Source organism: Mobula hypostoma, chromosome 2, assembly GCF_963921235.1.
Source record: "Mobula hypostoma chromosome 2, sMobHyp1.1, whole genome shotgun sequence".
NCBI classification, from domain to species: Eukaryota; Metazoa; Chordata; class Chondrichthyes; order Myliobatiformes; family Myliobatidae; genus Mobula; species Mobula hypostoma.
The window spans coordinates 119,641,984-119,655,630 of record NC_086098.1 but is presented as its reverse complement, the minus strand read 5'-3'; the positions used below and the strand labels follow the sequence as shown (position 1 = coordinate 119,655,630).

Sequence of the window (13,647 nt, the reverse complement as noted above, 5' to 3'; positions counted from 1 at the left end):
TGTAATAGAGAAATGGAGGTCATTTAAAGGTGAAATTTTGAGGGTACAGGATCTTTATGTTCCTTGTTAGGTTGAAAGGAAAAGTTAAGTTTGAGAGAGCCATGGTTTTCAAGGGATATTGGAATATTGGTTTGGAAAAAGAGGGATCTACAATAAAGGCAGCTTGGAGTAAATGAGGTGCTTGAGGAATATAAAGAATGTAAAAAGAATCCTAAGAAAGAAATTAGAAAAGCTAAACGTAGATACGAGGCTGCTTTGGCAAGTAAGGTGAAAATAAATCCAAAGGTTTTCTACAGTTATATTAATAGCAAAAGGATAGTGAGGGATGAAATGGTCCCTTAGAGAATCAGTGGACGTATATGTGCAGAGCCAAAAGAGATGGGGGAGATTCTGAATGATTTTTTTTCTTTGGTATTCACTAAGGAGAAGGACATTGAATTGTGTAAAGGAAATAAGTAGGGTAGTTATGGAAAATATGCTGATTAAAGAAGAGTAAGTACTGGCACTTTTAAGGAATATAAAAGTGGATATGTCTCTGGGTCCGGACAAGATATTCCCTAAGACCTTGAGGGCAGTTAGTGTGGAAATACCAGGGGCTCTGACAGAAATATTTCAAATGTCATTACAAACAGGGATGGTGCCAGAGGATTGGCATATCGCTCATGTTCCATTGTTTAAAAAGGGTTCTAAGAGTAAACCTAGCAATTATCGGCCTGTGAGTTTGACGTCAGTGGTGGGTAAATTGATGGAAAGTATTCTTGGAGATGGTATATATAATGATCTGGATAGACAGGGTCTGATTAGGAACAGTCAACATGGATTTGTGTGTGGAAGGTCGTGTTTGACAAATCAGTGAATTTTTTTGAAGAGGTTACTAGGAAAGTTGATGAGGGTAAAGCAGTGGATGTTGTCTATATGGACTTCAGTAAGGCCTTTGACAAGGTTCCACAGGGAAGGTTAGTTAGGAAGGTTCAATTGTTGGGTATAGATATTGTAGTAGTAAAATGGATTCAGCAGTGGCTGGATGGGAGATGCCAGAGAGTAGTGGTGGATAACTGTTCGTCAGATTGGAGGCCGGTGACTAGTGGTGTGCCTCAGGTATCTGTACTGGGTCCAATGTTGTTTGCCATATATATTAATGATCTGGATGATGGGGTGGTAAATTGGATTAGTAAGTATGTAGATGACACTAAGATAGGTGGAGTTGTGGATAATGAAGTAGGTTTTCAAAGCTTGCAGAGATTTAGGCCAGTTAGAAGAGTGGGCTGAAACATGGCAGGTGGAGTTTAATGCTGAGGTGCTACATTTTGGTAGGACGAAGCAAAATAGGACTGCACCTCTTTCAATAGATGCTGCCTGGCCTGTTGCGTTCACCAGCAACTTTGATGTGTGTGGCTTGAATTTCCAGCATCTGCAGATTTCCTCGTGTTTGCATACATGGTAAATGGTAGGGCACTGAAGAATGCAGTAGAACGGAGGATCTAGGAATAATGGTGCATAGTTCCCTGAAAATGGAATCTCGTGGATAGGATGGTGAAAGCTTTTGGTATGCTGGCCTTTAAATCAGAGCATTGAGTATAGGAGTTGGGATGTAATGTTGAAATTGTACAAGGCATTGGTCAGACCAAATTGGAGTATTGTGTACAGTTCTGGTCACTGAATTATAGGAAAGATGTCAATAAAAGAGTACAGAAGATTTACTAGAATGTTGCCTGGGTTTCATCACCTAAGTTACAGAGAAAAGTTGAACAAGTTGGTTCTTTATTCTTTGGAATGTAGAAGGTTGAGGGGGGATGTGATGGAGGTATTTAAAATTAGGGGGATAGATAGAGTTGATGTGGATAGGCTTTTCCCATTGAGAGTAGGGGAGATTCAAATGACATGAGTTGAGAGTTAAAGGGCAAAAGTTCAGGGGTAACATGAGGGGGAACAACTTTACTCAGTGGTAGCTGTGTGGAACGAGCTTCCAGCAGAAGTGGTTGAGGCAGGTTCGATGTCATTTAAAGTTAAATTGGATAGATATATGGACAGGAAAGGAATGAAGGGTTATGGGCTGAGTGCAGGTTGGTCAGACTAGTGAGAGTAAGAGTTTGGCACGGACTAGAAGGGTCAAGGTGGCCTGTTTCCGTGCTGTAATTATTATATGGTTATTATGCCCATGTTCATGCAAACCACTAAATACCCATCTACACAAATCTCATTTTTCACCACTTGATCTGAAGGCTTCTTTGCTTTGGCAAATCAAGTGTCTTTCTAGATAGTCATAGTGATACTGCATGGAAACAAGCCATTTGGCCCACACTCATCCATCCTGAACAAGTTGCCTAACTGATTTGGTCCCCCTTGTCTGTGTTTGACTCAATTTTCTCTAAATCTTTCCTATCCATGTACCTGTCTAAATGTCTTTTAATTTCTGTAATTATACCATAAGACCATAGGACACAAGCAGAATTAGGCCATTTGGCCCATCAAGTCTGCTCTGCCATTCAATCGTGGCTGATCCCTTTTTCTCCTCAACTGCATTTCCCAGCCTTCTCCCTGTAACTTTTGATGCCATGTCCAATCAGAACCCATCAATCTCTGCCTTAAATTCATACAATGACCTGGCCTCCACAACTGCATGTGGCAACAAATTGCACAAATTCACCATTCTCCAGCTGAAGAAATTTCTCCGTATCTGTTTTGAATGGATGCCTTTCTATCCTGAGGCTGTACCCTCTTGTTCTAGACTCTCCCACATTGAGAAACATCCTTTCCACATCTACTGTCTAGGGCTTCCAACATTTGAAAAGTTTCAATGAGATCCCTCCTCATCCTTCTAAATTCTAGTGAGTAAAGACCCAGAGCCATCAAACATTCCTCATATGAAAACCCTTCTATTCCTGGAATTATCCTTGTGAACCTCCTCTAGACCCCCTCGAATGCCAGCACATCTCTTCTAAGATGACGAGCCCAAAATTGTACACAATACTCAAGGTGAGGCTTCACCAGTGCCTTATTAACCACCTCTACCACTTCCTTTGCAAGCTCATTCCTTGTACCTGCTACCTATTGTATGGAAAACCTTGCCCATCTTTCCCCTCTCATCTTAAACTTGTGCCCTCCAGCTTTAGATTCTGCTTATCTTGGGGAAAAGGCTGTGACCATTCACCTTATCTTTGCCTCTTATGATTTGTATGCCTTTGCAAGATCACCCTCAGCCTCTTACAGGAGATAGAAAGCCCAGCCTATGCACTCTTCTAATAACTCTGAACTGCATATGATACTCCAAATGTGGTCTCACTAATAGTTTATATAGCTGAAACATGGCATCCCAGCTCTTGTAGGGAATGTCCCGATCAATGCAGGCAAGCACACTAAATGTCTTCTCCACCACCCTAAGTCACAATTTTCAGGGAGCTATGTCCCTGAAAATGGTGATTTCCTAGGTCTTTCTGTTCTACCAACCTAAAAGAAACATGGTGGTACTTGCTGGGTTTAATTCTACCTGCCATTCCTTGGCTTACTTTCCCAGTTGATCTAGATTCAGTTGTAACTTTAGCTGTCATTATGACAATTAATTAATTGTTAATTGCTTTGGTTGCCTCTTCAGAAAACTAAATGAAACTTGTAAAACACAAGTTCCCACACAAAGCAATGCTGGCTATCTTTGCCATTCCAAATGCAAGTAGATCCTGTTTCTCTGAATCCCAGCCAGTAACTTTCAGATTATTGCTATTAAGATAACTGACCTGCAGTCCAGTTTGTCTCTGCAATCCTCAAATAAAGGCACATTAGCCACACCCCTGGTTAATGAAGACATAAATCTCTGCCAGTGCTCTTGCAATTACTTAAGTAATTACTTCTCTTGCTTCCCACAAGGGATGTAGATCAGTTAAATGAGTAGACAAAAACCTTTAAGAAGATGGAATATAATGTGGAGAAATGTAATGTTGTCCAGTTTGATCAGAAGAATACTGAAGAATATGGTATTCTTCCCCCTCCCAATTTCACTTATCACCTTGTTTCTTCCTCCCCTCCCTCATCTTCTTACTCTGACTGCTCATCCTTTTTTTCTCTAGTCCTGATGAAGGGTCTCAGCCTGAAAGATTGACTGTACTCTTTTCCATAGATGCTGCCTGGCTTGCTGAGTTCCTCCAGCATTTTGTGTGTGTTATGTGGCTTAAATTGGCCTTGTGCTAAGCACAGATGGGCCAAAGTGCCCGTTCCTGTGCTGCACTGTTCTACCTATATTTAAGCTTTGCTTCATTACAGAATGCCCTCAAAGCTATCCAAATGTCAGTATCAGCAGAATTACATTCATATAGCAGCCAGAGTCTAGATGGTAGAGTTGGAGGCTGCATAGTCTTGTTTTTCTTGGAGCAGAGAAGATTGAGGGGGAATTCAAATAAGACCATAAGATATAGCAAAGAACAGGAATTCTGCAGATGCTGGAAATTCAAGCAACACACATCAAAGTTGCTGGTGAACACAGCAGGCCAAGCAGCATCTGTAGGAAGAGGTGCAGTCGATGTTTCAGGCCAAGACCCTTCGTCAGGACTAACTGAAGGAAGAGCTAGTAAGTTAGTCCTGACGAAGGGTCTTGGCCTGAAATGTCAACTGCACCTCTTCCTACAGATGCTGCTTGGCCTGCTGCGTTCACCAGCAACTTTGATGTGCGTTCCATAAGATATAGGTTTGATATATGGATATAGGAGCTATTTGGCCCATTGAGTCTGCTCTGCCATTTCACCATGGCTGATCCTTTTCCCAATATCCTGCCTTCTCCCTGTATCCTTTCACACCCTGACCAATAAATCTATCAACCTTTGTCTTTAATATATATAAAGACTTGACCTCCACAGCTGCCCGTGGCAGAGAATTCCACAGATGCACAAGAGGCTTAGAAAGTAAGAAACCTTTGACCCAAGTAGTTTTAAGGTGAATTGAGAGATGTAGGGGGTATCTGACAGAAATTTTCTTACACCCAGACAATGGTTGCCTTCCAGAATGCACTGCCTCGAGAAACTGGAGGTGGGTGCTTCCACAGGATTTAAGAATCATCTGGACAAGTACTTGAATTCCAAGGCATAGTAAGTTATGGACCAAGTGCTTGTAAATGGGATTATTATAGATGGGTACTTGCCAGCACACACCAATTTTGGTGCTATATAACTCTATTACTCTCTGCAGTCTACTGATTATCAGTGTAAGGGCAATCTGTGTATCTTGTTGAGCAATGACAGGTTACTGAAGAAGACATCTTTTATCTCATTTTGACTTTCCACATAAATAAAATATAGCAGACACACTGCCTGAGTTGAAAAGAGTCATACAAATTCCCAGAATCAAGCAGTTAATGATGAGATCTTTAATTTACTCCCTGAAAGGACACAGGTTGTATATTCAAGATATGCTTGAAGTGTCCCGGGATGCTCTGAAACTTTGGGGAGCCTGCAAGCCTTGCAGATCCACATGTCCACTCAGTCAAATGATCCCTGCTCCTTGAATCAGAAAATGTCTCAATATTGCAAAATTCAGCAAACTGACTTTCACACAGATCAACCAATGATGCCAAAAACAGTTAGTGATCCTGAGTTCCAGAGTGTATTCAAGGAATAGAATAAGTCTTTCCTCCTTTCTCTTTCATCTGTCTTGTAGAACACATAGACACACAGAAAGCTCCCATAGTAAAGATGTAATAACTAGACAAATGGCAGTGAACCACACCTGAAGTCACTCAGATTGCATTCACTTCCCAAATCCCCAAACAGCAAAATTAAGTTCAGCACATTCCAAGACTAAATGTGAAATATTTGATTAACTTAAATTCCATAGCTGAATAATGTGATGTAAACCTAATTCCTGTTCATGCCCCACATTTCTAAAGCAGAACATTGTGATCCAATTTCAGCCATGAATGGTCAAAAGAACTGCTGTGAATGTCGAGTGTTTTTGTGTATGTATGACATGACAAAAGTGTGTATTACTGCATCGGAAATACTAGAATGATCTTAGTAAGCTGCATAATTCATTCAGAAAGAATGCATTTTCAATTATTTACCACAATAAAGCATTAAAATTTAATAATATAAACTTCCAAAAGCTTTGATTCTTTTCCAAACTAGGCAGTCCATAACAAAAGTACTTTTTACCTTTTCAAACTCTTCATCTCTTTTGATTTGTTCGATATTTGCTTTAGCTGTTGAGTGAATCTTAAAAGTCAGCTTCTCTTCTTCAGGTTCATCCGTAAATGCAATTCGTCTTTGCTCTACATCAAAAGATATAAATTAAGTCTGAGGCATAAGGTTTGAAATAATACTAATAAGGGATGGAACCCATGCTGTCCACAACTTTTAAGTGATATCTTTGTCACTAATAAGAAATCAAGTTGGCTTAGTTCATCAAATTGTGAACAAGAAAGACGGCATTTATTTTGAAACAAGTAAAGAAAATTCTAGACACCAGATCATATGGCATTTATGGAGTGAAAAATGGTATTGGTGTCCAATATGAAACCAATACTGAAACCAAAATTTACATGAAAATATTGACTACATCTTGTTAGATACATGGGTTATAACCAAAGAAAAAATGGCTGGGGTTGCTTAGGACTTTAGTACAAAGCTATTTATTGCAGCAAAAATCAACTTACAAAAATTAGTGAAAATGGTAAGAAAAATGCTAATGTTTACAATGGTATCTACAAGTACTTATTCTTATCCAGTGTGAACTCATTGTAGCCTCAGTCCTTACTGAGGACGAACAGCTCCTTTGTTTTAGGTACTAGGATATATCATTAATTACCAATAAAGTTAACTAAAGACTACACAAATTAGAATATGATGTACTCACAATGGAGTTGCAATCATATTGCAAAATAGGCTGGACAGGCAGAACAGCGAACTCTGGTAAGGGAAACAGTGGAAGCGTGTGCGTTTCAGTTAATTCACTTTGGTGTTTGAACACTGGTGTTATGTCGACCTCTTGTTCCTCTGACTTAGAAGACCTAACAATTAAATGTAGACCATTCTATTGCCTCAGGATTTCTCATCTGTGATCCTGACTGTAGTTTGTATACCACCAGTGGTCAATTATCAATAAGTACTCATGAAGCTGCACAATATCATCTGCAGGCAAAAAACAGCCCAACCCAAGGCATTTCAAATTATAGTTGATGACTTTAACTAGCCCTGTTGAAGAAAACCTTGCCCAATTATCACCACACAACCCCTCACACCAGTCAGCAGACCACTGCCTCACTACAATAAGGAATGCTTATTGTTCCTTTCTCAGACTGCATTTTGGGAAACCGGACCACTCGGCTATACTGCTAATACAATACAGACAGCCTAAAAAGCAAGGCTCTAGATATCGACAACTAGAGGTGGTTGCAGGAGGCAGAGGCACTGTTACGGGATTGCCTTTAGTCAGTGGATTGGGCCTGTTACATACCCTGTAACTGGGTTGCCAAACCAGCAGAAATGGATCACTCAGTTGGAGTCTGGATTACTAGATCTAAGAAAGTTTTATTAAAGAAACAAGCAACACAGTCATTGAAAGGATAATAAATGCAACAATTCAGCAATGATAAACACACATGTGCACAGAATTAAGATAACAGGATCAATCAAGCTCTATTGTTGTGTCACTTTGAAATTGGTCATTTACCCCTAGACAAAGTCTAGTTCAATTTAGTTCAGTTCACAGTAATCGTTGCCATGGTGATGGACAATGTGGGGGGGGAAGGAGAGAGAGAACAAGAACGAATGATCATTCAAAACAGCTTCCACACAGACCTGCGATATTGCTCACAAGCAGCTTTCGGGCGAGTCCTTTGTGATGTCTCCTGAGGTCACCGACTGTGACCCCTCCTCCAGATGCGGTCGATCCTCTGCAGTGAACCTGGCACCCAAGCAAGGGCAGACACACACTGGGTTCCTGCTGATCGTACCTTTCCAGGAGCTTCCCACCGACTTGTGAGAGGCGCACCGCTTCCAGGGTCTTGTTACCTCGGGGTGTCGTGTGTGTCTTGCCTTAGCAAACCTGTCCCTTTTTATCCCCCTGCTGGGGTATCGCCTGTCCATCACTTCAGACAGTTCAGGGTTCAAAGGGGGAGCCGCTCTAGACAGCTCTCTCCTGTCCCTTCATTACACATCTCCAAATACTGCTTCATTGTGTTCCTTATCTCTCCCTCCCCTTAGGACAGGTGGCAGACCAACTGCTGATCACACAGGACAGCTAACATCTATGTGTATTCTTGTCACAGGCCATATTCAAGAACTCATTACTGAATGACTACATAACAAATTTTATTAAAACAGCTGTTGATGAGTGTGTCACCACAAAATAACTTAAGGTAGGGGTGGCCAGCCTTTTACATTCCATGCGTCAATTTTTTCATGCACGAGTTCAGATACGATTTTTTTCATGCACGAGTTCTATATTAACAGTTTTACAAGAATTGAATGGGGTACAAGAGTTGTATGGCGCATCTGAACTTATGAGTGAAAAAATTGACGCATGGAATGTAAAAGGTTGGCCACCCCTGGGTTTACCCCAATCAGAAGCCCTGGATAAACCATGAAATCCAGAATCTGCTGAGAGCCAGATCAGAGGCATTCAAGTCTGAAGATCAAGAATGTTACAAGAGGTGCAGGTATGATCTCCGGAAAGCCATCTCACAGGTAAAGTGGAGATTCTGGGCCAGACTGGAATCAACGAAGGATGCTTTACAGCTGTGGCAGGGTTTGAATGCCATAACCTCTTACACAGTTAATTCTTGTTTCGCTTCCAGATGAGCTCAATGCCTTCTATGCTTGCTTTATCCATCAGAACAGGGAGGAAGAGTCACATGCCCCCATGTCTCCTGATGATCCATTGGTCTCAGTATGTGAAGATGACGTGCTGGCTGCCTGTGAATCAAAGGAAGCACCAGTCCAGATGGAGAATCTGGCCAAGTACTGAAGACCTACGCTGATCAACTGACTGCCACGCTCACAGATATCTTCAACCCCTTGCTTCAGCAGTGTGTGGTACCCACTGCCTCAAGCGGGTTTCAATCATACCATTGCCCACAAACAGCGTGGTAACCGGCCTCAATGACGATCACCCAGTGGCACTTGCAGCCACAGTGATGAAGAGTTTTGAGAGGCTGGTGTTGAAGCAAATCAGCTCCTGTCTGAGTGGCGACTTGGATCCACTCCAATTTGCTGACAAGCAACAGATCCACAGTAGATATCATCTCATTGGCTCTTCACACAACTCGAACATCTGGTCAGCAAAGATACATACATCAAGATGCTCTTTATTGATTACATCTCAGCATTTAATACCAGCATCCCCTCAAAACTAATCAATAAACTCCAAGACCTGGGACTCAGCACCCACTTTGTGCAATTGGATCCTGGATTTCCTCACTTGCAGATCCCAGTCAGTTTAGGTTGGCAAAAACATCTCTTCCAGAATCTCCATCAGCACAGGAGCACCAGAGGGATGTGTGCTTAGCCCCCTATTCTAGTAACTTTAGACCTATCAAGCAACACATATAAATGGTGCTGGTGAACACAGCAGGCCAGGTCAGGATGAAGGGTCTCGGCCCGAAATGTCAACTGTACCTCTTCCTAGAGATGCTGCCTGGCCTGTTGTGTTCACCAGCAACTTGTGTGTTGCTTGAAATTCCAGCATCTGCAGATTTCCTCATGTTTGCACTGTAGACCTATGACTGTTTTGGTAAGTACAACTTCAATACCATATGCAAGTTTGCTGATTTCACCACTGATGTGGGCTGTGTCAAAGGTGGTGATGAATCAGCAAATAGGAGGGAGATTCAAAATTTGGCTGAGTGGTGTAATAACAACCTCTCACTCAATGTCAATAAAACCAAGGAACTGATTGTAGACTTCATGAGAGGGAAAGTAGAGGTCCATGATCCAGTACCCGTCGGAGGATTGGGGTAGAGGGTCAATGACTTTAAATTCCTGGATGTCACTATTTCAGAGGACCCATCCTGGACCCATATAAATATAATTGCAAAGAAAGCACAACTGTGCCTCTACTTCCTCAGGCATCTGCAGAGGTACAGCATGTCATCCAAAATCTTGGCAACTTCTACAGATGTGTGGTGGAAAGTGTACTAACTGGCTGCATTATGGCCTGGTATGGAAACACCAACGACTTTGAGCAGAAAATCCTACAGAAGGTAGTGGATTTGGCCCAGTACATCATGGATAAAGCCCTCCCAACAATTAAGCATATCTATGTGAAACATTGCTGTACAAAAGCAGCATCCATCATCAAAGATCCTCACCACCCAGTCCACACTCTTTTCTCGCTGCTGCCATTAGGTAGAAGGTACAAGTGTTTCACAACTCATACCAGCAGGTTCAAGAACAGTTAATATCCTCAACCATCAGGCTCTTGAACAAAAGAGGATAACTACATTCATTCTATTTCTGATGTTCTCATAATCAATGGCTTAACTTTAAAGACTCTTTATTGTGTTATTTCATGCTCTCATTATTTCTATCAAAGATTCGAAGGGTCATTTTATTGTTAAGGTATGCATGTATGATACAACTGTTATTTGTATACCTCATAGCTATTAAATACAGAAAGACCATGGGTGTTGATGAAAGAAAAGACATAAACACCCATACACATGAAAAAGAAAAACAAAACTTGCAGACCCCAAGATTCCCCTACCCCCACAGCAAAAAACAGCCACAATAGTAATCATTGACTCCCTACACATAACAATCCCAAATCTCAGATACCCTAACTCGCAAAAAAGAACAGCGGCAGTAGCAGCAAACCTCACTCCCTTACACACAAAAATTAACAGATCACCCATTCGAGGATCAGTCACAAGAAAAAAAACACCAAAAAACTAAATGAAACTGTCCGGTAATCACAAATCTCAGAATATGGGAAATGTTGTTTCGTCTGCATATGAGGAGAGCAGCTGCATGATCTCAGCTCTTTCGTAAAGAGTGACCACTGACCCTGGTCCAAATGCCACCAATCCGGGGCCAAATGCGCCAAACGTGCGGTCGAATGGGCCAGTACGGCTGCTGGCCCTCTGCATTCAATCTTCCTTTCTGCTTTGAGATGGAGTCGTTCATGGTCTCTTCAAGTCAGCTTGTGTTCTCAGAACTTTTTGGACTGCATCTCTGATTTTCACGTGACAGCTCTCCGGACACAGCATAGCGCTGGATCCTTCGATTGAGTTCCAAACAGTTTCCATAACACAAACAAGACAAGAAAACCAAGCAAAAGGCGTAGAAAAAGTTAAATAACTGGATAGGTTTGCTAACTGGAAGATGTCACCTAAGGAATCATTGTTCAGTGGTGCCATCTGGATGTTGACTCCTTGCAGGTCAGGCAGCATCAATGCATTTCCACAGTTTATTGTTCATTGATTCTGTTTACAGTTGCTGTTCTATAGATTTGCTAAGTATGCCCACAGGAAAAAGAACCTCAGGGTGGTATGTGGTGACATCTATGTACTCTGATAATAAATTTTATTTTGAACTTTGAAGTACCTACCTTAAATACAGTCTACAAACAAGTACATATTTACACATCCCTATTAGTAAATTAGAATATTCTGCTGTGTATGATGGGAAAAAGGCACCATAAAACCAAACTATGTTTGGTTTAGAATTAAACTAAACTTTAGTGTCTGAATGTACATAGTAATGTGGAGGGAAAACAATGGGTTAATTATATATAGCTGTCCAATTTAACTCTAAACAGAAACAGGTCATCTCAGCCCTTTTAGTCCGTGCCGAATTCTTACTTTCACCTAATCCCACCAACCTGCACTCAGCCCATAACCCTCCATTCCTTTCCTGTCCATATAGCTGTCCAATTTAACTCTAAACGACAACATCGAACCTGCCTCAACCACTTCTGCTGGAAGCTCATTCCACACAGCTACCACTCTCTGAGTAAAGAAGATCCCCCTCATGTTACCCCTAAACTTTTGCCCTTTAACTCTCAACTCATGTCCTCTTGTTTGAATCTTCCCCAATCTCAATGGAAAACGCCTATCCACGTCAACTCTATCTATTCCCCTCATAATTTTAAATACCTCTATCAAGTCCCCCCTCAAACTTCTACGTTCCAAAGAATAAAGATCCAATTATGAGAATATACTGGGGAAGACATTGAAGTGTGTACACTCACCACAACAGCAGAATGACAAGGCAATGCATATGTGTGAGTGAATGCATATGTGTAAAGAGTGTGTTTACTGAATGCTCTCCGTCACATTATCACCCTCCTCTCCTGCAGCGATAATAATCGGCAGCCGAGACAGGTAATCTGCAGTAAAACTTCCTTGCTCTGCTTTACGGTGGACACAAAATTTGAAGGGTTGGAGCTCCAGGTACCAGTGTGTCCCTCTGGCATTACAGTCCTTCATTGTCTGAATCCATGTCAATGCTGTGGTCTGTGTGAAGGTCAAACTCTCTACCAGGAAGATAGAACCGGAGCTTGTCAAGTGCTCATGTAATGACCAGACAGTCCTTTCATTGGTAGAACACCTGGTTTCCCTTGGGAGGAGTTTTTGGCTCAGGTAAAGGACAAGTTACACTTCTCCAGGTTTTTCCTTGAGCTGGCACTGCTCCAATGCCTACTCAACATTTCCACCCGCAGAAGAAACCCTAAGACCTCATCCTTAATAATCAACTCCAACATCTTTCCAACCACTGGGGTCAGACTAACTGGCCTATAGTTTCCTTTCTTCTGCCTCTCTCCCTTGTTGAAGAATGGGGTGACATTTGCAGTTTTCCAATCTTCTAGAACCATTCCAGAATCTAGTGATTCTTGAAAGATCATTACTAATGCCTCCAAGATCTCTTTTAGCCACCCTTTTCAGAATGCTTGTGTGTACACCATCTGGTCCAGGTGACCTTCAGACCTTTCAATTCTCAAGAACCTTCTCCCTAGTTATGGAAACTTCACATACTTCATGACCCCTGACATCTGGAACTTCCACTATACTGCTGGTGTCTTCAACAGTGAAGACTGATGCAAAATACTTATTCAGTTTGTCTGCTATTCATTGTCTCCCTTTACTATCTCTCCAGCATTGTTTTCCAGTGGTCCGATATCCTCTTTTACATTTTATGTATCTGAAGAAACTTTTGGTATCCTCCTTGGCTCGCTTACTTTTGTAATCCATCTTTATCTTAATGACTTTTTTAGTTCCCTTCTGTTGGTTTTAAAAGCTTCCTGATCCTCTAACTTCCTACTATGTTTCCTCAATTATATGTCCTCTCTTTGGCTTCTATGTTGGCTTTGATTTTTCTTGTTAGCCACATTTGTGCCATCTTTCCTTTCGAATCCATCTTCTTTGGCATGTATATAGACTGTGCCTTCCGAATTGTTTCCAGAAATTCCAGCCATTGCTGCTCTGCCATCATCCCTGCCAGTGTTCTTTTCCAATCAATCCTGGCGAATTTCTTTCTCATGCCTCTGTAATTCCACTTACACTACTTTAAAGACCATAAGACAAAGGAGCAGAAGTCGGCCATTTTATCATGAGCTGATCCATTCTCCCATAAACAGGCACATCTGACTTTAGCTTCTCCTCAGGTTTCAGGGTGAATTCGATCACTACTCCTAAGGGTTCTTTTACTTCAAGCTCTCTAATCAATTCTG

At 41.5% G+C, this 13,647-nt stretch overlaps 1 protein-coding gene across 1 annotated transcript in view; it reads right to left on the bottom strand.

Annotated features, from left to right (window-relative positions):
- LOC134357440 (dynein axonemal heavy chain 8-like) overlaps positions 1–13,647 on the bottom strand; it is a 1,088,497-nt gene that overhangs the window by 818,684 nt on the left and 256,166 nt on the right. Inside the window, exon 23 of the mRNA XM_063069028.1 lies at positions 6,135–6,250. Coding sequence (XP_062925098.1) covers positions 6,135–6,250 — 116 coding nt within the window. The remainder of the gene's footprint in view (positions 1–6,134; positions 6,251–13,647) is intronic.